General features: G+C 40.3%; 1 protein-coding gene and 1 long non-coding RNA gene across 12 annotated transcripts in view; one reads left to right on the top strand and one right to left on the bottom strand.

The window, feature by feature from the left end:
* The window catches only part of bag6l (BCL2 associated athanogene 6, like), a 47,268-nt gene that overhangs the window by 20,882 nt on the left and 1,858 nt on the right, over positions 1 to 24,528 (bottom strand). For 5 of the 11 annotated variants that reach the window (XM_055017977.1, XM_055017976.1, XM_055017973.1 and 2 more), the window contains 12 exons: positions 18,498 to 18,718; positions 18,325 to 18,396; positions 18,119 to 18,241; positions 16,253 to 16,819; positions 11,490 to 11,668; positions 9,935 to 10,064; positions 7,187 to 7,390; positions 3,525 to 3,750; positions 2,471 to 2,533; positions 2,013 to 2,314; positions 1,514 to 1,592; positions 320 to 636 (listed from right to left, as the gene is read on the bottom strand). In XM_055017977.1, coding sequence (XP_054873952.1) covers positions 320 to 636; positions 1,514 to 1,592; positions 2,013 to 2,314; positions 2,471 to 2,533; positions 3,525 to 3,750; positions 7,187 to 7,390; positions 9,935 to 10,064; positions 11,490 to 11,668; positions 16,253 to 16,819; positions 18,119 to 18,241; positions 18,325 to 18,396; positions 18,498 to 18,665 — 2,430 coding nt within the window. In that variant the 5' untranslated portion in view covers positions 18,666 to 18,718. The remainder of the gene's footprint in view (positions 1 to 319; positions 637 to 1,513; positions 1,593 to 2,012; positions 2,315 to 2,470; positions 2,534 to 3,524; positions 3,751 to 7,186; positions 7,391 to 9,934; positions 10,065 to 11,489; positions 11,669 to 16,252; positions 16,820 to 18,118; positions 18,242 to 18,324; positions 18,397 to 18,497; positions 18,719 to 24,528) is intronic. The other 6 variants (XM_055017979.1, XM_055017974.1, XM_055017978.1 and 3 more) reach the window with 6 other exon arrangements.
* LOC129350687 (uncharacterized) lies at positions 11,878 to 13,066 on the top strand. The gene is made up of 2 exons (XR_008604171.1): positions 11,878 to 12,225; positions 12,873 to 13,066. It is a non-coding gene; the product is annotated as an uncharacterized LOC129350687 (long non-coding RNA).

Consider the following 24,528-nt stretch of genomic DNA (forward strand, 5'->3'; position numbering starts at 1 on the left):
CATCTTATCCACTAGGCCACCAGGACCTTGAAACTTAGGAATAAACTTCTTGAGAACATTTCAATGTTCAAATGTGCGCTATAGTTTAGAAGTTTGAAAGAATTCTCAAAGACTATATAAATAACTGCAGAATATTGCTTTGATGTCCCATGATTCTTCTTGTACAAAAAGAACAATCTGATTTTGTTTGTTAATTTGTCCATCTATTGACATAAGGTACCAGTGTATTTATGCCTAACTAACATTTAGTCTCTTGGAATCAACAGCAACTCTGCATGGCACTATATTCTGGCATTATGTAGCACTATAGAGAACTCACAGGTGTGAAGTCTGACATGCCGTGGAAGAAGCCAGGCGCCTCTGGCAGTGTCACAGTGATGGAGGGAGCCAATCCAAAATCAGGACCACTTGGCCCAGCTGCTCCCAGTAGAGAGGCCAAGAACTGAGCTACATTTGCCTCAGGACTGCCCTCTGCTGGCTGGCTTATGGAGGTAGAACTAGTAGTGTGGGTTGGTGTCTGTCCAGAGGTGTTGGCAGAGGGAAGAGGACAGGACATGGTAGAGGATTCAGATGACGAAGAGGAGGTAGAGTAGGAGGACTGAGGGTGAGTTGAAGAGGATATGGACAGGGGATCACCTGCAGGGTTTAGAACAACAGAACAAAAGAACAAAATTAGTATAGCCCAAACAAAACAGTCTTTTAGGGTAATGCTAATTATATTGGACAGCAGTTTTTTACATTTTTTATCAACTGTGACCAAGATATAGTCAAAAACCCCATCAGCTTTGGCAAAGGTATTCTGTGTAGATTTCATTCACTGATTTCAAAAATATATTAAACAGATTTTTTTTTGCCATTTAACCTACACTCAATAACCCATAATAACAACCTAAAACTTGAAAAACTAAATTATCTCATTTCAGAAAGTATTCAGACACTCTGCTATGGCACCCCAAATGGTAGTCAGATGCATTTGCTTTTAAAATCTGAGCCATGAAGTCCAAGGAACTCTCAGTTGGTCTCTCTGATAAAATTATGGAGAGGCACAGATCAGGGCAAAGGTACGAGTCAATTTCTACAGCTTTGAGTGCTCCCAGCAGCCCAGTGGCCACCAGAACTGTGTTTTGTGATGTTTTATTTCTTTCTGACAAATGGATTGTGTACATGGGCTTAGCATATGACCCAAAGAGAAATTTGGTCAAGTGATAACTGGGGGTTGTATCAAGGAAAGAGATTGAGCAAAAGTTCCATTTAAAGACTAAGGATCATAGTCAAAAACTCTACAAGTAGTTAGCAAGTGAACTCTGAATATAAAATATTTTGCCCCATACTATCATTAGATGATTAGTCAGTAAGAGTTGGTTCATAAACATAATCCTGGTCTGGTTTTACATGCATCTGTGTACAGTGATATGAAGTATGAAGCCTTTTTCACCAGTACTGTCTAACTTTTTATCTGTGTTACGGTGAAAACAGTGAACATTGTTAGCTGTTAGAATGAGTTGGCACAGACCTGGCTGCCCTGGCATCAGAAGCTGTCCAACCATACCACCAATCATCTGGGTAAGGGAGGAGGGAGCCAGAGATGTGCTCTGCTCATAGAGGGGAAAAGGAGGCAGATATAAACCAGCAGCTGTATGCTTACTGTACAACTCTGCTTTGACCTGTATTATTAATTATACTGTAGGATGCAGCTAGAGCTCCATCAAGCAACAACTGCTTGATTACTAATTAGGGTGTCAATAGAAATAAACTATTCAATGATATATTCATCTTAGGTATAAAAAAGTATTTCTTTAAGAACATGGCTGCTGTGCTTCTGTTCAATGTCTTAACATCATTCATTTAATATTTTAGTGTTTCAAAGTGTTGGTTGGATAAAATAAGGTGTTTAATGTCAGATGAGCTGTTAGAAATTTTGGTATGTATTTTTACCTGCTGGAAAATGGTATTATGAAAAAAGTCGCTACTTGAAGCCACAGGTGTCTCTAGCCACTCTGTGTTTGTATTACCTGTCCTGGCTGCTGGCCAGCTGTGGGTACTGTAGCCCTCAGGTTGATGGTTGTTCCTCTGGTTGCCACAGGCTGAGGGATGCGGGGTGAGAATGATGGTCTGGTGATGACCATCCTACCCTGGGGGGACAGTGGGGAAGCAGCTGCCTCGGTGCTGGGCATTGAATCAGCACCAGACATCATCTGTGCTGGGTGGCCTGCGGAGGCTGCAGCAGCCATGACAGGAGCTTGGTGAGACATCTGGTGCACAATGGCCTGCATGAACTCAGGTGGAAGTCCTGGAAAGTGGGCAGGTGCTGCTCCTGGATACAGATAAAGGTTTGTCCTGAAAACACATCTTTGAGTGTATCCATTTGAAGTTCTTCTTGCACGAGGTGTTCAAAAACATTAAGGCATCGTTAAGAATAGGGCAGCTAATTTGACAGCAACAGTTCACCCAATCACAGAGCAGCACTCACCTGGCTGCCCAGGACCTGCAACATTTGGCTGCCCTGGACCACGAGAAGCAGCAGCTGACTCACCTGTTTAAAACATCAATAGCCATCAGGTTTACAGTGAGAGTAAAGAAGACTTAGGGCTGTCTACAACTGCTGCTTTAAAAGCGATGTACGCATTCTAACCGTAAATTCAAACTAATTTTTATTCATAGAATCATATGCACCTTAGGTCCCATCATTTTATCCTAATCAAGTGACAGGACATGTTGGAGATCACTGCATTACCCAGTAGAGGTAAACTTGGGAAATTTAGCTTTTGCTATTTGATATAATCACAGAACCAATACACTAAAACATTTAATTGTCATAATTACTGTAATTGCACTGTTACATCTATAAAGCGAGAGAGTCTCCCCATGGCTAAGTGATGTTTTGATCAAAATAACATTGATCAAAATTAATGAATTACAGATATTGTTGATCATTGAGATTTTTGTCACTGCCATGACTGGGTTGTGCTTTGACATACACTACAAGCCCACAGTCTGAGTGCCGCCTTTGTCCTTTGTGAAGGTGACAAAAGCCTCAGTATCTGTGAGCTTGCCCTGCTCTATGGGTGCTGGTTTAGCAAATATTGCCACCTGCTGGAAAAAAATAAGAAGTGCAACAGAGCTCAGACATTTCGAAAAAAAAGTTAAAAAAGTTTTCTCAAACGGCACGTCATTAGACATCCTACTTGTTCATTCATTCATTTTGGTGACACCCAGTTTAATAAAGGTCTCAAATATAAATGAATAGATACACTGTATCTTTATATTTATTTCTGTATTTTTTAATCCAATTTTTATATTAATTTGTCTGAATGTATGCCCTAACATACATTTCACCACTTTCTTTCATTTGTACTTCCAGTATATTACAGATGTCCAAACGTTCCATTCTCAGCTCATTCACTCATCAGTTCATGCATCCAAAATAGTATGATACCGTTAGTTTAAGACCAATCACAGAAGTTCATGTGACCACAGCAGTAACATTTATAGTCAGCTTGGTGATGACACAGCAACACACATACCATTAATGTTCATCTGCATCATGACTACAGGCTCCATGGTCTGGTGTGTGATCCGGATCACTCTGGGTGCTCCCTGTCCTTGATGAGTGGTCCCGTTTGAATGAAGAGGTAGACCCTGGCCTGTAGCCTGCTGATTAGATTGGCCAGTATCCTCAGAGGGCTGGCGTTGTTCCTCAGCTGCTTGTCTCACATTAGACGTCATGGTTACTGTTGCCCCTAAGTTTATCTAGAAGAGAAAGAGAAAATTAAGTGCAAGATTGACTCCACATAATACCAGGTGTAAAATACACAGTGGCATGCAAAAGTTTGGGCAAAACTTCTGTAACCGCTAAAGGTTAAGTGAGCAGAAGATTACATGAAAGCTACAGATCCTTCATTCTTTTAAACATGTTACGAGTCTGTGGTTGTTGATTTAACCTCTTAACCTCTAACAACCCATTTGAGTACCAAAGCTACATATTTGCATTTTTTTTCCATGAAAATAATCCCTTTCTGCCTTAAAATGGCTCAGATGTAGCTCTACATCACTGCTTACTCTCAAGTACATGGATATATGCAGTCCTTGCCTCTCTTTACTATCACCGCACTTGGAGCACACTAATCTCTTGGTGATACCAATCAAACACTGTGAAACGTCTCTGAACTACACAATGTAAAGTTGTAATTCTGGAGTAATTATGCCATACTCCAAAAACTGATTCTGAAGAAGAAGATGAATACAGAAAGGCCCACCCTGCAAAAATACTGGATCGGTTTCTTAGGTTTGTTACATTTGGAACTTCAGAAGTCTGAATAAGTGTTTTTGAGATCGTCACGCCACACCACAGTTTCAAAATGAAAATGTAAAGTGATGGCACTGACTGTTTATTTGAGTAATGGAATATCTTCTAGCATTAAAAAACAAAACAAAACAAAAACATATGGCCATGTTAACAAGGTAAAACCCTTGATTTTTACCTGAGTGTCTTTCAGCCAGAGTGTTTTAATTTTTGTTTTATACAATTTTCAAGTGAAAACTAGAGGAGTCTAGGTCTAGAGAGATTTCATAACTCTCAGGTAATTTAATCACAGTCTCGGGCCAAGCAAATTTCAAAGCTTTCTAAATTCTCTGACTCCTCTGACAATCTGCAACCCTATACTACAGCAAATCTACAATACACTACCCTCAGATGCAGCCCTGTCAGTGAATGTATTATTATTTGGTTAAATGATTTCATTAATCATTAATCAGCAGCGCAGGAAAAAATTCACTGGTAGAGAGAAGACTGGATTGACATCAGCAACTGCAAATCCTGAAAGCAAACATCAGTGTCTGTGAAAAAGCTGGAGAAAAGGATGGCTTCAACAACAGGATTGTGATCCTACATGCACCTCAGAATCCACAATGGACTATCTCAAAGGATTTAAACTGAAGATTTGTCATGATATTCACAGTGCCCGGACTTATACATTGAAAATCTGTACATAGACCCAAAAAGAGCAACGTGTGTGTTAAGCTGCCCAAGAATTTCACAGAACTACCAGCATTTCTAAGAAAGGATGAGCAAAAATCCTTCATGGAAGAACTGTGGGACTCTCAGCTAACTAAAAAAAGTTCTTCTAAACTGATACTTGCCAAAGGGGCGTTTACTAAGTACTAACCTTGCAAAGTACCTAATAAACCTTAGCTAGGGGCCTTTTACTTTAAGTGTAAATGATTGGAAATAATATTTTCTTTAATACTATATATGTGAAATGCGTCATCTTTACTTGTTTTTAAATCAGGTGCACTTTTAGTGGTTTAGCTATTCATGTAACACAAACTTTGACCAAACTTTTGCATGCAACAAAAACAGTGGATTCAGCTAAATTCCTTCTGCTTGGAAAAAACATTGGTGTTTTAGACATGAGGCTTAAATTATAGTCACTTAACCAATCCTTGCACAACATTCTACCCTGGGGTAAACTGCTCTTTATGTGTAACAATATTAACATTTTCCCAACCCACTAACTTACAACAACTTACAGTCATGCACAAAAGTTTCCATATACTTGTAAAGACCATGCTTATCACGGCAGCCTTGAGTTTCCAATGACTCCTACAACTCTGAATCATTTATGATGATATCTCTGAAACACATGCATCTTTGGCACAAAAAACAAACAAAAAAACAATCATGCATTTTGGTTCTTTCATAGAAATATACATACAGCAACTTCAATGATCACTTTGGTGACATAGAAAGCTGAGGTAATCAAATTTTTGTAGTGGCATGGCCTCCTAACCTTATGAGTGATTAGGATTAACTACAACTGTTGACTCCTCTGAGACAATTTAAATAGGGTCTATTTTTATAATCTCATTAGATTCAGCCAAAAACACTACAGTATGAAAGTTTGTGAAGCTCAGCAAAGATCTGAAAAAGCAAATCACTGACTTGAACAAGTCAAGAAAGTCAGTTGAAGCCATTTCAAAGCAGCTACAGATCCCAAAATTATGTGTGCAAACAGTAATTTGTAATTGTGACATTCGTGGCACAGTTGTGTCACTGCAATTAACAGGAAGTAAAAAAAACTATTATCGGCTGCTGAGAGAAATCTGGTCAGAGTTAACCAAGAATCACCAAAAAATAGGTCTGAAATTAATTAAAAACTGGAGGAATACAGGTGTCAGTGTCCATAGTCAAGCTTGTTGTACATCATCATTGGCTGAGGCCCTGCCATGCAAGAATGAAGCCTTTCCTATAGGAGCAGCTTCACTAAAATTTGCTGCTGATCACATGGACAACAAATGGTCTTCTCGAGAAAAATATTGTGGTCAAAAGAAACAAAAATTGAGCTAGTTGGAGGAGAGCTCAGGTTTTGAACTGAGAGTGATGTCACTCATGTTGACATTTAGCTTCACTATTTTTGCATGTTTAAAGTGCTAAGTTTCATAAAAAAGGAAGTGTAGTCTATTGAAGTGAAGAACATTGATTGTTTCATTACAATAGCACCTGTGAAAAGGTATGATATATTAGACTGCAAATAGTCAGTTCTTTAAGTTCATGAAATAAAAGTAATAAAAATAGACAGTGTGACAATCTGAGAGACTTGAAATTGTGAAAGCTAGATGACTGGGTCAGAGAATCTCCACAGCAGCAGGTCTTATAGGTTGTTGCACAATGCAATGGTTTAGAGATCTTGTGGAATCCATACCTCAAAATGTCAGAGCTATTTTGGCGGCACAAAGAGGATCTACAGAATCTTAGTTAGGTGGTTTAAATGTTGTGGCTAATTAGTATATTCCATAAGATATATCTCATAAGACTCTGAGTACAAATTAGTAATTGGTTTAAATGATGAAATCCAGTAACAAAACACTGACCGTCAGACAATACCTTCCATGAAGGCATAATTCCAGAAGTGGTAACACTAACAGCACTACTTTAACTGTAGCAAAGTGAAAGATTTGCATGTGTGAGAAACTAAACAGATGTCAGGATGAACCCACCAAATAACTGATACATTCTCTTTTAAATTATAGCAGATAAGCAAAAAATAAATCCACAGAATTCCAAGCATATCTTGTTGCATGAAAGTTATTCTATTATCACTGTAACTTCTTAAGTCTTTGTATTTCTCCATAGCAGAGAGAAATCATTATCTATTCTACTCAGGAGATCAAGAAGGCGTGAACTTACTGGAATGGGCATGTGTTGCAAACCAGCCTGAAGCAGAACCGGGTGGGTGTAGTGGGCTATGGGGCGAACCACATATAGATGACGTGGGGGAGAAGTCGCAAGGTTACACCGTAGGTCACCAAGGACAACAAGGGTGTTTCCTAGGAGACGTACAGCATCTCCAACTAGGTTGAGAATGCGCTGATCCTCCTCTCTTTCCTGCATCTGTGAATAAAAACAGACCGTATTATCAATCAGCTACAATTACAAGAACAAAATCTTATGCTTTGTTAGACAGAAAAAAGAACAGACAAAAGAGAAAACACAATAGCAATTTGCCTTTTCTAATGTGTCTATAAACACCTAAGGATAACATCAGAGAAAAGATTGTGGAGTCACTCAAACACTCAGGAAAAGCTCAGTAGTTCATGTGACATGTCCACAGTGTCACACAAAGCGCTGTATATCAGAGGAACTCTGCTCACATGTAATATTATTACAGAAAATTATGTAAATTAGTTCAATAAATGTGACAGTTAATTTGCAGTAATTATCAGTGGTAATTTATTTTCCACTGACAATACCCTAAATGGATGCTATAAGTTACATTTACACTATAAAACAAGTAAACAAAACAGTAATCATTTTATGTAATTATTTTTGACATAACAGCTCTGAAGAGTCAGTGCAGCATTACTTTTGTAATACATTTTTAGTGTTTGTACACATGGTTGTGTTTAAAATGTCTGACAAACATCTGCACAGCTACTCAAAGCCCACACTGTTGATATACATGATTACTGTGCTCAGGATAGTCTTAACCACACTATTCAGATGCTGAGGGCATGAGTTATAGCAACTGCTAGTTAACACTTAACTGTCAAAACTATGCATTACTGTAGTAGTCCTGGTCAGGTTTGTATCAAAAGAGCTGGATGCCATCTGAGTTAAATACATTTATCCTGGTCTAATCTGAGACCACAGAGGTGATGTTATGCCACTTCTGAGCTGTGTCAAAAACTCTGTGCCAAGTCCAAAGCAAATGCCTTATTAATGGCTAGATGATGAAAATAGCACTTTCTGTGGCATCCTTTAAAGAAGATGACCACGGTGGCTCTGATTAGTGGTACTACGCCTCATTCTGTACCTCTTGATGCTGCAACCTTGTTTCCAGTGATCTTCGATTGGTCACTGATCTTATTGTTTATTTTTCCAACTATGTGAAGTTACACAAAGTCAGATTTTTCAGTCTGACTGGTAATTCTTTTTTTTTTGGTGCCATGGTGCAGACATGCGCACAGACTGACACAGTCATTCTGCAGTTCACACCTCATTTCACAACCATATTAATGCAGTTAGGCTGATTGAAAATCACAGCTGTACTGGTCCTGTCTTTTCAAGTAGTAGTCTTTCTTAAGTATTTGTTGTTGTTTTTTCATAGGAGGAAAAATTCTACTGGTCAAGTTAGAAATTATAGTTATTTACAGATGATGAAATTTTTAGTCATGACATATTTAAGTGAACCTCTATTGCATACTGCTGGTGCACCAGCAGATAATTTAGGTGCATCAAATTTTCCACCACACTGTTTGGTAACAAATAATACATTTTATAGATTACTTTTTTGTGAGTACCCACTGACATTAGTAATTTCGAACATACTATGTATACAACAGGAAATAAAGGTGCAGATAAATTTTTTGTTTTTCACGGAGACGATCTTAGACTTAAAGTAAGGAAAAGGTAGCTTGTCATTGGCTGTTTTAAAGCAGTGTTACATTTTATTGTAATCTCTGACTCCTCATTGCTTTGACTTGCCGTTGCTTGGCGCTGAAACACTGCATTGGAGGTGACCTGTTCTGCTGGCTACAGACCTGCCATAGCAAAGGACAAGTTCATGGAGACATTGTGAGCTTTAATGTTTTAATTTAGGGCGTGGATGGTACGACCTCAAATGTACCGTTCCCAGTCATGCTAAGGCCTAATGTTTACAATAAATTGGCAGCCTCTCTCCCACTCTCCTTCCCCCTCCCTGTCTCTGTGTGTGTGGTGTACCTAGTCTGTAAGTGGCTGTGCTGATTTCACTCATCACAAGATTATTGATTTTGTTACACAATCAGTATTTTCCTAGTCATTTACACATTCTGTAGTCTTCCATGATAACTGTGCTAAGTCATGTTTGCTCTGCCTGCAGTGTACCTGACTTTCCTGTTGCTTGCCCTGTCACCAAAAGACACACCATTCAGCTTCAACATCTACTGTGTCAAAAAATGTACTTTGGTATTTACTGCCTGGCCAGTGTCTGCGTTTCTGCACTTGGGTTCCTAAATTAGCTCTAACAAAGAAACACTTTCTATAACCACAGTCACTGCATGTGTGTAAACAACATTTAATTTGAAGAGTGAAATAAGGTCCTCATGTAAGATTTACCAAAGTTGAAATTGAATAATTTAACTGAACTGAATACTTAATCATATTTTCATTTAAGTATTCTATTAGTTATAACTGCGGAAACAATACACCATAATACAGTTTAGCCCAAACACAGTAATGTGAAATACAACTAGAGGAGTCTGTTTAAGAGCAAACATTATTGGAATAATCATAATCCCTATTTGCTTTTCAGTATACAGTGATGAGAGTTTTCCTGTTGAGCTGCAGAAGTTTGTTGCATGAGCATCAGTGGACATGTTTTAATATGCTCCTTCACAATTTTCTGAGGGCTACTACGGTAATGTTTTGTGTTGTAGCTGTTGCACTATCCCTTACATTGTTGTTGTAGTCTGCTGAGGTGGCAGCTCCGAGGATTGAGTGGGTCCTCTCTAAGAAGGGATGTAACCGCTCCTCCACCCTCCTTACCTCAGAGAGAACATCAACAAACTCAGCTGGACTTGGGTGGCTGAGGACAAAACAGTGGACAACAGGGGTCAACACTGCAAATACCCTGCTGACTCCTAACTATGCTGTTTGGTGACACCTGCAGTCAGTCATACTTAAGCTAAGAAACAATTATCCGCTGCAATCTGATGGTGGCAATGTTAGAAACCGATTTTGGTGAAAAAATTGTATGTATGCAGTGACTTGGAATATGCTGCAGATGTTTTTGGATATAGTGAAAGGTAATACCCAGATGATAAACAGGGCAAATTAATTTAAGTCTTTATAAAGTGGGGTCCAAAAGACTAAGAGTGTGTGGAAAGTACAGCATATTTTCATGCAATACTGGAAATAATCAGAAACTTTGAGGCTTTAAGAACACTGAAATACACAAGAAGTTCTGACATGTTAAAGAAAAAAGAAATATTTCAAATTTTGTATGACAGAGCAGCATTTCACAGTGATGTTAATGTTAACCGTATTTAACATACCAAATTCTCGCATGTTCTTTGTACTTTGTGGAAAATAACAAAATGAATTAAACATTAAATTTAAAGAGAATACTTATAAAGCTGTAATACATAACTGCACTTACATGCAGTCTGGATCTGGATATGGAAAAATCCATGCTAACTCAAGGTGGAAATGTGGCAGAATATATTTAGATCCGACTGTTACTGGGCAAGCCACATCTGGAGGTGGTCTTCTTCACACTGCGATCAAATCATCAATCTGTCATCTTTACCAGAGATAATCTGCCCAGCAGGTTGAAAGTTGACATGTTTCCACCTTTTTCCCAATCAATTTCTCTGACTCAGTCTGTCAATAGCTACAAGTAGCGGCTAGCAACTCTTTGAAGTGTAAATGAAACCTGGGGTTTTTCCTTCTATGAAGGACTTTTTAACCAGTTATATTAATTTGGGTTTCATTTTCTCAAGCATAACAAAAAAACAAACAAAAAAAAAACATTTTTGTCTATCAAATGGTCAGAAATAACAGAAAAAGGTATAGACTTAGGTTAAATAAATTAACACAGACTCATTGCATTTTTGTAGGCAAAGGAATTTTACTGATGTGTAGCCACCCCCTCCTCCAAAAGGCCTGTTCTGAGTCAGGAAAAAGTCCTGACGACACCCATCTGTGATACTGCTGCCTACTGGAGCGATTTTTGTACTTTATGAAGGATTATATGTTTGTGGTAATTTCCTCTTTTGCACAGTAGGAGGTATGCAGAGTAAACGGAAAGCATGAATAAGTCTGGCAGTAATCACAGATCAGAGCTGCAGATTAATGGAAAAGGCAATAATTTTTTGGACTGTTTTTGTTGTCTATCATCCAGTCAATTTTTGTTCACATGCGAAGACAAGAAATCAGTAAGGCAAGTCCTGTACGGTAGCCCCCAAGTAACTCATGTTTTTTTGTTTGTCAGTCCACAACTGTGACTTACTTAAGCCCAGTGTTGGCTGATCTCTCAGTTTGGCTGGAAGTGGAAGATGTCGCTGCAAGAGGAGAGCTTGTGTCCATGGGTTGTGATGCTTCAGCTCCTCTTAAAGAGGAGGACGATGGTGGTGGGGAAGAAGAGGACTGAGGTACCTCTGAATCGAAGTTGCTGTCGCTGGACACACCCTGTATCACATAAGACATGACTGTGCATACAAGTATACATAAAAACTGAGTACTATTGTCTGCAAGAATGAACCTGATCAATAATTTATATGAAATAGGATACATTTTGAATAAAGTTGCTAGGGCTGCAACAACGAATCGATAAAATCGATAATAATCGATTATCGATTCGTTGTGTCGCGCGATTCATGCGTCACTCGCCATGTCGCGGAGCGTCTACTTCACCTGCAGAGCTTTGTCAATGCTGGCTGACGGAAATAAAGTTTTTTTTTTTTTAAATAACTCCACCTGTAGAGCGAGTTGAATAGAACGAGGTGGCGGCAAAGCGAAACTAAATTCAGAGTAATTTCAACGAAACATGACCGACACGGAGAAAACAGTTAGACCGAAGTCCTCAAAAGTGTGGCAGCATTTCACGCTTCACAAAACTAAAAACACGCGTAACATGCAAGCTTTACAAAAGTGATATGATGTACGGGAGCACCACGATGATGATGCAGCACCTGAAACGGAAACACGTTGGAGTCTCCGATGAGGATGAAGGAGCTCAACAGCAGGTAAGTCACTACATTATCCTACGTTTGTTCTGTTTTACAGTGAGGAAACGTAACGTTAGTCTCTCTGGTAGCTCTCCTGATGCTAGCGTTTGTTAGCTGATTAATGACAGTGATAGGGCACGTGTGTGTGTGTGTGTGTGTGTGCGAACCTTTTTATTTCACTTTAATCAGCTTAAGCAGGGTTTGAATATGCTTTATAAATAAACGTAACTTGCCCACAACGGTGATAATAATTTAAAGATTAAGCCTCAAGTTTTCAATTCTCAATTTTCTGACAAAGTCTGAGTGAAGACACTGGTCTGTTTTGGAGTGAGGCAGGATGAACTGCATTTAGACCAAACAGGGGTTAAAGTAACTTATTACATTTACTCAATTTATGTAATGAAGTATTTTTTTATGGTGCTTGTCCTATCTGGCTGTCTGTCTGTCTGTCTGTGTGTGTGTGGGGTGTGTGTGTGTGTGTGTGTGTGTGTGTGTGTGTGTGTGCGCGTGCGCGTGCGTGTGCATGCGTACTTTGTGTTTTGCTCTTTGGACTACTTACATGCCTTAACCTAATACTGCAAATAAAACAAGATAATTACTGAGTTGTTGTAAATTGTGCTATAATACATACTCAAACTATACTATCTTTCTCATTTCATCAACAGCAAAAAATGACAGGCTTCATGATGAGAAAGACATCATGTCCACCACAGCAAGCAGCTGTTCTGACTCCTCAACATGATGGTCACTGACACGAGGCCTCTGTCGATGGTTGAAGACGAAGGCTTCGCTACAATGATCTTATTTGCTCTGTCAGTCCAAATCTTCTCTTTCTGAATAAAGCGGCGGAAATTAAAAATGTGTTGTTTTTTTAATCCGATTCATCGATTAATCGAAAAAAATTATTGGCCGATTAATCGATTATTGAAATAATCGTTAGTTGCAGCCCTAAAAGTTGCAATATTAAAATCCGGTGATGATAAAGTCAACTAAAGTAAAAAAAAAAAAAAAAAAAAAAAAAAAAAAAAAGATACAAAATTTAAGACATAAAGAACATTTTTCCACAATCAGGTCACAACTGTTAAAAGAAAGCCTTTCTGACATCAGATTCAGTTCTACTGTCATTATGCAATGCATAATGAAATTGCAGGACTGCTCTCCCTAAATGGAAAAACAGACTAATATGAAAGTGTAAGAGATATTATTGACATGTATTGTGCAAGATTGCATGTGAGGTAGATGAGTAAGGCGTGTAGATCAGTCCGAGTCGGTATGGTCCTACACAAGGTCTGGTGTGGGTAGGAGCATTATGATGAAGTCATAGTACTGTGAGAAGATGGCTATTTTGTGATGTACAATCAGGTCTATAAAATTTGGACACTGACACAATTTTCAGCATTTCTGCTCTGTACACCACCACAGTGGATTTGAAATTAAACAATTAAGATGAGCTTTAAGTTCAGACTTTCAGCTTTAAATTGAGGGTACTTACATCCAAATTTGCGACGAAATATTAAAAGTGTCGATTTGATTTATGACTAGTTTGTCCAATTTCTTTTGGTCCCTTAAAAAGGTAGAGGACACACAAAATTTCCTTCTGGGAATTAATAAAGTCAGTCTAAGTTGTAATTCCTACACCGTTCACCTGATTTGGATGTAAATACCCTCAATTTAAAGTCTGCACTTAAAGCACATCAGACGTTAACCTCTCTGAGAATGACAGCGACTGTAAGAGACTTATCAGTTTGTCTCCTCTTCTGCTTTGTTCATCTTTCTCTTTTCTTTCATTGTTTTTGCACACCTAGGCCCAGACCTTGAAGCATTATTAATGATTGTTTTCCAGACTCTGTTTTGGGATAATCTGTGGCTACCACCTAACTTAGCTGTTAGCATAGCCTTAGTCACTGTTAAAGTAGCTAATGTCCTGATTTGTGGCGATAGCGGTTACAACTGTTCTCGCAGATGAGTCCAATCCATACACAAAAACATCTGCTTTAAGTGTGATTTTGCCTCGCACCATGTCTCTTCACAGAAAATTGGTGAGCCACAGGTCAGGAGTAATGTTGCTGCATCAGGTTCCTAAACTGAGAAGTTATGCTTCCTCTGCCATAAGTAAGATCATTTAATCACTGAATATGCAGCTTGGAATTGTAACAACAGGGTCAGTTTTAAAATAGCCTAAAGATCAAAACCAAGTCTCCTATTGTTCACTCCACTGTTTAGAATGTGCCTGTTGACTGTTTTAAGCCATTCATTTTCCAAGGCTTTGTCTCTCTCACAGGAAAGGTTCAGATAAGCAAAGTTGCAGGTTTCTTGCTGATAGGTATCCGATCTAGTTTTCTTACTGATGGTGTTGGGGTTTGTTTTGGATAAATTTGAATATTGACAGTTTCACTAATTACTGAATGTAACTAAGAAAATAAAATTTCATAATTAACATTAATATTTACGCAGCACCACCCTGGAATCAGGAATCAATAATCAAAGTATCATCAGTCTCAAAGGAAAAGGAATTAAATAACCTAAGTTTGTTAATATTTGTAAAAAATATCAATACTTAAAGAAGGTGTGAAATTGAGCACTGTCAACCAGCTGCAGTCATAATAAACCATGCACCAATAAACACAGAATCTTCTTTATTAAGCTAACAAAATGTTGATTACAAAAATGTATTTACCAATGAATTCATGCAATAAACATCTGCTTTAACTATTACACAAGTAATAATAAGTAAATAAGGACAGAAGAACAACACAGCGCAAGCCTGTGTGTGTGTGTGTGTGTGTGTGTGTGTGTGTGTGTGTCTGTGTGTGTGTGTCTGTGTGTGTGTGTGTGTCTGTGTGTGTGTGTGTGTCTAGAAAGAGATGGGGAGCGCAAGATGGCGGATGTAGGTGCGTCCGGCCACATGTCAACCTCCAGAGATGGCTGCTAGGTTTGAATGCTTGCAACACCGCTGGCTCCACGTGTTCTTCTAAAGTACACAAGATGGCACACAGCTAAAATGAACACGTGTGTAGGTACACTACCTGGAGGACACATATGAAAAATAACTACGAGGAATCTCCTTAGAAGATTCGCCCGGACGGTTATTCTTGCTGCACAGCGTGCTCACTTCCGCTTTTGATGCTGTAACGTGCATGAGATACAGACAGACGAATACTCAATTAATCAATAGCTGCAGCCCTAAAAGCGAATATTGTGAATTCCGTCACGTTGTCAATCCGAATGCATGCAGGATGCTGTGGCATCCTACAGCAGTGTGTTCAGCCATCCTTTGCAGGGCAGGAGATGATCAGCAGCTGAACTCAGCTGAAGAAGCGAGGCCTCAGCAAATCAGTCTTCTTCTTTCGAAGAAAGGATTTTCTATAGCTAGAAATGTCTAGTGTCTAATAAAGAAATGTCCAGGTTGCTGAGTGTTCCCTGGATCCCAAAAGTGTGTTAAACACTTGAAACAGTCTTTTACTCATCCAAGCAAGTCAGGAACTACGGCCTAGGTTGGAAGCAGTGCAAACATTTAATTTGAATTGGTCCCTTATGGCAATGAATGTAAAGAGGTGGCGCTGCGGCTTCTCAGGGGTGCTTTGCTGTGTTTGGGGGTCACGTCCATTAGTCTGGGCATTAACAGAGAGCTTAGTCTGGCCAGGACTTCTAGCATTTGCAAGCTTACTGTTAAGACATGTTTATACTGAGGTAAGCAAATAAAGGGTACATTTAACTATACATATAACCTTAAAATTAAAGATCAACAGAGGTGAGAAAAAGAAATAAAAGAGCAAAACTTGTGGTGAGCAAAAAAAAAAAAAAAAGGTTAATAGGCTTTCTCTAATCCTCTCAGGGGATGAGGGTTAGCCTGTCACAGTAGCAGAGCAGGCGAAGGCAGATTGAAATTAAAAAAAGTTTTATTACAAACCAAACGAGATACAATTAAGGCTGAGGAACGAGCGGAACAAAACAATACCAGGAATCTAACTAACAAAACAAGGTGAACCAAAGCCAGGCTAAGGAATGACTTAAGTAACTAAAAATAAATTACGGCTTGACTCACTAACAGGGAGGGAATGGGGCAGGCACGCTCCCAAGGACCGGAGGTCTGGAGGCACACGTCGGCACCCACGGCGAGGGCGGAGAGTGGTGGCGGCAGCCTGCAAAGAAGCCAGGTCCTCTTGTGTGGAGTGGGGGTCCAAATGCCTGGCAAGTGGCTGGGCCGAACAATGCCGTTAAGGCTATCCAGGGCTTCTTCCAGAGGCAGAATGAAATTCCAGTCAATGGCTGGATCCTTAAAGTCCAGCCTGTAGAACTGTGGGCAGAACAAACCAGAGTTACCACAAAATTCCTCAGGTGAGACAGGTGAGGATATGGCCCTGAGCTCCTCCAGGACAGGCGAGGTGACATCAACCCCCTCGGAGACTGGTGAGTCGGCATCGACCCCCTCGAAGATGACCAGGATGTGGAACTGAGGTGGGAGGACCTCGGCTGGGGAGCGGCAAGGTCCGGCGCCTTCTGAAGCCATGCCTCCTGCGGGAGAGCTTCCCCAGAGGCTGGGGGGTTGGTTCAGGCTGGTTGCAGTGTGGGAGACTAGCAGGCGGGTTGGCAGGCAAATGGCAGGTTGGTTCTGTGATGGGGAGGTGAGGAGTCTGACAGATTAATGGAGTGTCCAGAAACTGACTCTCGCAGGTGATGAAGTAGCCAGGGCTTAGTGGCAGCCTCCTGACGTGCCAGAGACAGATAGGCCTCCGCCAGCTGAGGGTCCATCATCCCCCTCCGCAATCCATACCAGTGAATGAGGCCATCCAGCAAATCACTGAAACCTTAAAAAAATTTGGGTCTAAAGGGGAAACCAAACACTGGGGTCGACTTCGACAAAACTGTCCCCCCTGGCTGGCTACAGCCTGTTGAAATTGCAGGGGGGTTGGCACAGGCTCGGGTGTTAAGTCTGTGTGTTCTCTGGGTTCATAGTGGCGAGATTCTACTGTCACGGTACGTAGGGGGTGAACCCAAAGGGAGAACACACAGAGCAGACATAGCCAGTGGCATAGTTGCAAAACACAGCGACTCCAGGAGTCCAGTCTGACCTATAACTGTAGAATGTATATGTACACCTGCTGTCATGGTGATTGTTTGTGGTGTACTTGAGGTGTATATGTGTATTACCCCCAAATCCCAACATTTAAAACAAACTTCAGGTGGTAGACATTCTGCCTTTCAATAATCAGCTGCCAAGGCTGTATGTCAGATGTACCTGTTTAGGGTTGCACTACTGTGGTGGTAGCAGTTTTGAGAATTTGCTCTGCAAGGTTTAGTGGACCAGGTAAGATGGAAGTCTCCCTGAGGCTGCCGACTGAAGATCTAACTTCTTTGACCACACCCGATAAGGTCTCTAAGTCATGCACAGTGTTTTTAATCAAGAGATAGAGAAATTAAAGAGACACTTTATGACCCCTATCTGATTCTGGTGGAGGTAGGAGGTATCCTGTTGTCTCAAAGAGAGCCGTTTGTGGTCCTTTATTAGCAAACATCCGATCAGCAGATGTTCCCTTTGGAGGTGAATTTTGGGTTAGCTCTCTTCTGAAATGGTGTCTTACCAAATTTACAGCTTTGGGAAAGGGTCTTTGGATCTTTGTGGGTTGCTCTGGAAGGTTCTGCTCCTCAGTATGCTACATGTGTGACTCTCAGTTTGCTTCTGTTCTGCTAGAGGACAGGTTGCCCTCTGTTGCTCAATAGCTGAGCTCCCTTACAAGGGAGCCTAAAGGGTCAACTGCATTTGTTCCTAATATTCAGCCAGGCTGGTAATGGGTTGAGTCATATTTGTAAGTAGTGTAACTTTTAAAAAAAAATTGTCTATGACAATTCATGCAAACACTAACATGCTTTAAATAATAGCCCACATATTAAAAACAGACATGCACTGTACCTCCAGCCTGTGAATTAGAGCACAAGCATCTCTGAGCAGGTTCTCAGCCAGCTGCAGCCTCACCCTGGGCTCACTCTGCATTGACTGATCCAAGTTGATCTGCACATCCACCAAGCTGTTGCTCTACACAAATATGCGTACAGGAAAAGTGAGACAAAAAGGCTCAAACAGACTCATTAAAAACTGCTGATGAATAACAAGTCTACCTCCAAGCTGGAGCTCACCCTGGCACTTGCTCCAGCATCACCTACTCCTGACATCATCTGCTGAACTGACATCTACAAAACAAATTTTAGCTGTCAAAAAAGTATTGAACTGTCCTTTCCTTGAGAACAATATAGTGACATTTTAAATTTGCATGCAGTCAGCTCATTCCAACCTGTATTTGCTGTGGATCCAAGATGTTGACTGGCAGGTTGAAGGTCCCCAGCATTACGTAGCTGTTGCTATTTCGATCGTGTGGTGCACTTTGGGAGGTGGCGTGATTGCTGCTAGTTCCAGGCTCTGCCCCTCTGGTGTAAGCACTCATGCCCCCAGGGCATGTCATTGTGGCCTGAGGTGGAGCACGCTCCACCAGGTGGATTACCTTCCCATCTACGTCTAAAGCAAAAAGAAAAGGACAATGTAGAAACAAGGCACTCTCAGGTGTTACTGGCAGACCCCAGCTTATGTGGGCACTACTGCATAACTTCTGTCTCAGTTTTGGAGTGTCAACTGCATGTGTCGACGGCCTTAGAAGCTTTTCCCTATCTCTCTGACACAGTGGCAAAGCCCAGCGATAAGCCCACCACTGTTCATGCTTGCTGGGGGGGACATCAGGTAAAGACCCAGATGAAGAATTTCGGTGTTCATTGCAATCCACACTGGACTCACATTTACTCATTTCCAATCTCTGAAAATACAAATTCAGAACGTTTGGTACATAATGTTCTGTTCTGATCTGTTCAATCATATGACTTGCTCATTTTGATATGTCTAATATCACACCATTTCATTTATGCTGTCACTTGCTGTAGCAAGTGTGTCAAGGAGGCCCCAAACCTCTGTCACGCAGCGGATGTTAGTGGGCTTGCATATTTGAATGATATTCTCATATATGCTATACCAGCAGGGCATTGGAGCAGGTTTGAGATATGTATATATATATATATATATATATATATATATATATATATATATGCATATATATAATTACAGAAGAAATACACGTTAAATAAATTTCCACTTCTTAATCGCACCTTTCTCAATTTCCGGCACACCAGTAACATTGATGAACACTCCAGACCAGTAGGTGGCAGTAATGACCCTAAATCCTGTCTGCAGCATACGGTCTATGGTCTGCAGTGAAGATACACAGCACACAAGGAGGTTTGGTAAAGCTCCTACCCTCGGGCAGACGATGTAGACTCCCCAACTGCAGACTCAACCATTTTAAGAATTCATTTGTTCCAACTTCCATCAAATTCCTGAACAATGCTGCTTAGGCTGAAGATTGTGCAATTATTTTTAATAGTGTTTTTACTATGGTGTATGTATGTGTTATGTGTAATGTTTGGGGTATGTGCAATACTGTTGTGTAGTTGTTCAGATGGCATGGATGGCACAGCTTTTGAGTCCAAGATAAATTTCCCCAAGTAGGACAATAAAGTATATTGAATTGAAATGAATTGAATTGAATTGAATTGAATTGAATTGAATTGAATTGAATTGAATTGAATTGAATTGAATTGAATTGAATTGAAACAGTGAAGGAAGATGAGACTTATTGTGCTTGTTGGGAGAAAAGTTTTCTTTTAAAAATCTTCCTTATGTCAGCTTGGATAAAAGCGTGGCTGTTTGCAAATTATGCAACAAAGTTTTCTGATCACTGCAGCACTTCTAGCCGACGGCATCACTTCAATGCTAAACATGTTGGTGTTCACACCAGAGCTAACGCTACAACGGTCCTGCTAACGGCTAACGGTGTAGCCATCCCATAATAGACCACTTTAGAAGACATTGAAAGTGCTTTAGTTTACAAAAAGTCGTACAATGTTGAATATAATCGCTACAATGGCATTTTGAGATTGCAGTAATCTGTGAATGTAGTAGACAGACGAAAAATGCAGATAAATACAATACCTTTATTAATCCCCGAAGGGAAATTCAATTGTCTGGGGTCTCATCTGTTTACTTTAGAATTAAATAGCCTAACTGCTGATGGTAAGAAAGATTTTCTGAATCTTTCTGTCCTGCAGCGCAGGGATAGGAGCCGTCCATCACCGATGTTTCGTTGTTCATTGAGGTAGATATGAAGTGGATGATCCATGTTTGTCAGAATGGCCTCCATCTTGCTCAGTGCCTCTCTCTCCACCTCATCCTCCAATGAGTTCAATCTGATTCCAACCACAGAGCCAGCTTTTTTAATCAGTTTGTTCAGACGCCTTGTATCCTTGTTTTTCATACTGCCTCCCCAGCAGACTGCAGCATAAAACAGGACACTTGCTACCACAGACGCAGCATCTTACTGCAGATGTCTAATGATCAAAGTCTTCTGAGGCAAAAAAGTCAGCTCTGGCCCTTTTTGAGGATGAAGTCTATGTTTTTAGACCAGTCCAACTTATTATCAAGGTGGACACCTAAATATTTATACGATGTCACCACCTCGATGTCCACGCCACAAGTGTTCACTGGCTGAAAAGGGGGTTTGGATCTGCAGAAATCAATGATCATTTCCTTTGTCTTTGAGGTGTTGAGTAGCAGGCAGTTTTTGTGACTCCAGTCACTGAAGGCACTTAGCAGATCTCTGTATTCAACTTCATATCCATTTCTGATACATGCCATGATAGCAGTGTCATCAGAGTATTTCTGAATGTGGCAGGACTCAGTGCTGTATCTGAAGTCTGATGTATACAGTGTGAACAGGAATCGAGCCAGGACTGTTCCTTGCGGAGCCCCAGTACTGCTCATTAGTGTCCCAGAAACACAGTTCCCCAGCCTGACAAACTGTGGCTTTCCTGTCAGGTAATCTATGAACAAAGAAACACAGGAAGGATCCACTCCCATCTCTGTGAGCTTGTCTTTAAGTATGGTGGGTTGGATGGAGTTGAATGCATTTGAAAAGTCAAAGAACATGATTCTCACATAAATTCCAGGTTCCTCCAGATGAGACAGGGCACGGTGAAGTATGATGAGGATGGCATCATCCACTCCAATGTGTTCTTTGTATGCAAACTGCAGGGAATCGAGTCTGTCTTTGACCTCAAGCCTCAGTAGGCGTAGAATCAACCGCTCCAGAGTTCTCATGATGTGTGAGGTAAGGGCAATAGGTCTGCAGTCATTTATTTCAGCCAGACATTTGATTTTTGGTACCGGTACAATATATGATGTTTTCCATAGAGCAGGCACCCGTCCCAGCTGTAGACTCAGGTTGAAGATCCTGTGGAGAGGTTGACACAGTTGTGCAGTACAGTCTTTATGCAGCCTTGGACACACACCATCTGGGTCAGCTGTCTTCCCAGAGCAAAGTCTCCCAAGCTCCAACATCATCTCTGTCTCTGTGACAGTGCAGGGTACAGGTGCTAGAAGGGAAGAGGCTGCAGCTGTGGAGAGGTGTAGGAGACGGAGAAGGAGAAGAAGGAGCTATAGTGGGGATTTCCATATGTCGAGGAGAAGGAGGAGCAGCAGTGGAAGTAGGTGTGTCCACAGTGTCAAATCTGTTGATCAGGTTGAGTTCATCAGCTCTTTCCACATCACCCACTATTGGCTCCCTTTTCTTTTTATTGTTATGTCCAGAGATGGTACTAATTCCTCTACACACATCACAGATGTTGCAGTGTTGAAAATTCCTCTCCATCTTCTTTTTGTATTCCATCTTTGACATCTTCACTCTCCTCTTCAAATCATGTTGTACTTCTTTGAGTCGTTCTTTGTCACCATCTCTAGAAGCTTTTTTTTTCTGGTTGAGGACTCCCTTCATGTTGCTTGTGATCCATGGTTTGTTATTGGGGAAACAATGAACAGTTTTTGCAGGCATGACTTTGTCTCTACAGAAGTTGATGTACTCAGTAAAACAATCAACCTGTCTGTCAATGTTGATACTGTCCTCATCTCTTTCCAGCAGCACATTCCAGTCTGTTGATTCAAAACAGTCCCTTAGAGCTTCACTAGCTTGAGGAGTCCATCTTTTGATTTTGACTTTAGTTGCAGGCTGTCTCAGCACACAAGATTTGTAACAGGTCTGCAGATAAACCAAGTTATGATCTGACCTGCCCAGTGGTGGTAAGGCAGTAGCTCTGTAAGCTTCTTTTACATTGGCATACAGCAGGTCTAGGGTTTTATTTTCTCTGGTAGGGCAGTTAACTGTGTAAATCTGGTCAGGTGAGAGGAGAGGCTGACATGATTGAAATCTCCTGATATTATTGCAAGTGCCTCAGGATGTTGCGTCTGTATCCTAGCAACAGTATCATGCAAAACATCTCACGGAACCAAGTCAGTTACCTTGGCTGGGATATATACAAGTATTGTTATGATATGACTGAACTCCCTTGGAACATAATATGGCCAAAGGGCAACTGCCAGCAGCTCAATATCTGGACAACACAATTTCTCTTTAACAGTTATATGTGAGGAGTTATACCGTCTCTGGTTAACAAATGAAGCCAGACCCCCTCCTTTCATCTTTCCACTAGCTTTAGTATCTCTGTCTGACCTTATGAGAGTGAAGCCAGGTAGATCCATAGTTGAGTCTGAGTTGTTTTGATTCAACCAGGTTTCAGTAAAACACAGGAGACTGCATTCATGGTATGTTATGTCAGTCTTCACCAATGTCTTCAGCTTGTCACTTTTGTTTGGCAAAGAGTTGACGTTTCCCATGATGACTGATGGAAGAAAGGGCTTGTATCTCCATTTCCTAGCCTTCACCTTTGCACCAGCACGACAACCACGAAAACACCTCAAGATGTCAACTGGAATTGGATGTTGCTGTTCAGATTTGTTCTGTCTCAATGAAAAAAGCTCCTCTCTTGAATAAACTCTTCTCCCAGCAGAAACCTCCATCAGCAGCCGACAAAACATGACACAATATGGAAAAAAAAAAAACAACAAAAATACAGCAAAAATAGAAATGAAACAAACATTTTTGTGGTTTAAGTTTTTACACTGCCAAAGAGGCGGAGCCTCGGTGGAAAAATAGTTAAACCAAAAAAATGTCTATCTTTTAATAACTTAATTATAAACTTTTAGTTCATGAAAAAATGTTTTTGTTTATAAATAAAAATTTATATTCCTAAAAAAAAAAAGAACCATTAAAATGACACCATTTGTCAGACCCAGAAACTATGACAACAGAATGAATCTATGGATTTTCAACTTTTTCAAGGTCCTTGAACTAGTTATGCTTTTGTTATGTGCCATACAATGGGAAAACCAAACTAAATCCAGGCTTTAAATCATCCAAATCACTTTTTTTCTATATGTCCCATTTTATAAATTTTAAATTATAAATACATATATGTCTATTCATTGATTCAACTGTCAACCAAAATTTATTTGAACTGAACATAATTACCTATTGTGTCAAAAATTGCTGTTTGACAAAATGCGATTAATTTCGATTAATTAATTACAATGCCTGTAATTAATTTGATTTAATTTCTTAATCGTGTCCCTCCACTAATACACACACACACACACACACACACACACACACACACACACACACACACACACATATATATATATCAATAAAGATAACATTAAATCAATCAGAGACACTGTCTAGACATTGTTAATGTGGTAAAATATCTACACAGGGGTACAAGGCCCATGTCCAGGAAGCATCACTCCTGTGGTCTAATGGTACATTGTGTTAGCGAATCATGTTGAAAGGCTAATTAATGATTACAAAACCCTTGCACAATTATGTTAGCGTTTAGTTGAGCAGTCATTTATTTTTCAACAGGACAATGATCTCAAACACACCTCCAGGCTGTGTAAGGGCTATCTGATCAAGCAAGGGAGTGCTGCGTCAGATGACCAGGCCCCCAGTCACCTGACCTGAACCCAATCGAGATGGTTTGGGATGAGATGGACCGCAGAGTGCAGGCAAAAGGGCCAACAAATGCTCAGCATTTCTGGGAACTCCTTCAAGACTGCTGGAAAATCATTTCAGGTGACTACCACATGAAGCTCATCGAGAGAATGCCAAGAGTGTGCAAAGAAATAATCAAAGCAAAAGGTGGCTATTTTAAAGAATCTATAATACAGAACATGTGTTGACTTATTTCACATTTTTTTGTTTACGACATAATTCCGTATGTGTTCAATCAGAGTTTTGATGCCTTCAGTGAGAATCTACAATTCAATTCAATTTTATTTATATACAGTCAAATTGTCTCGAGACGCTTTACAGAACCCATATACCTGACCCC

Source organism: Amphiprion ocellaris, chromosome 15 (genome assembly GCF_022539595.1).
Source record: "Amphiprion ocellaris isolate individual 3 ecotype Okinawa chromosome 15, ASM2253959v1, whole genome shotgun sequence".
Lineage (NCBI taxonomy): Eukaryota > Metazoa > Chordata > Actinopteri > Pomacentridae > Amphiprion > Amphiprion ocellaris.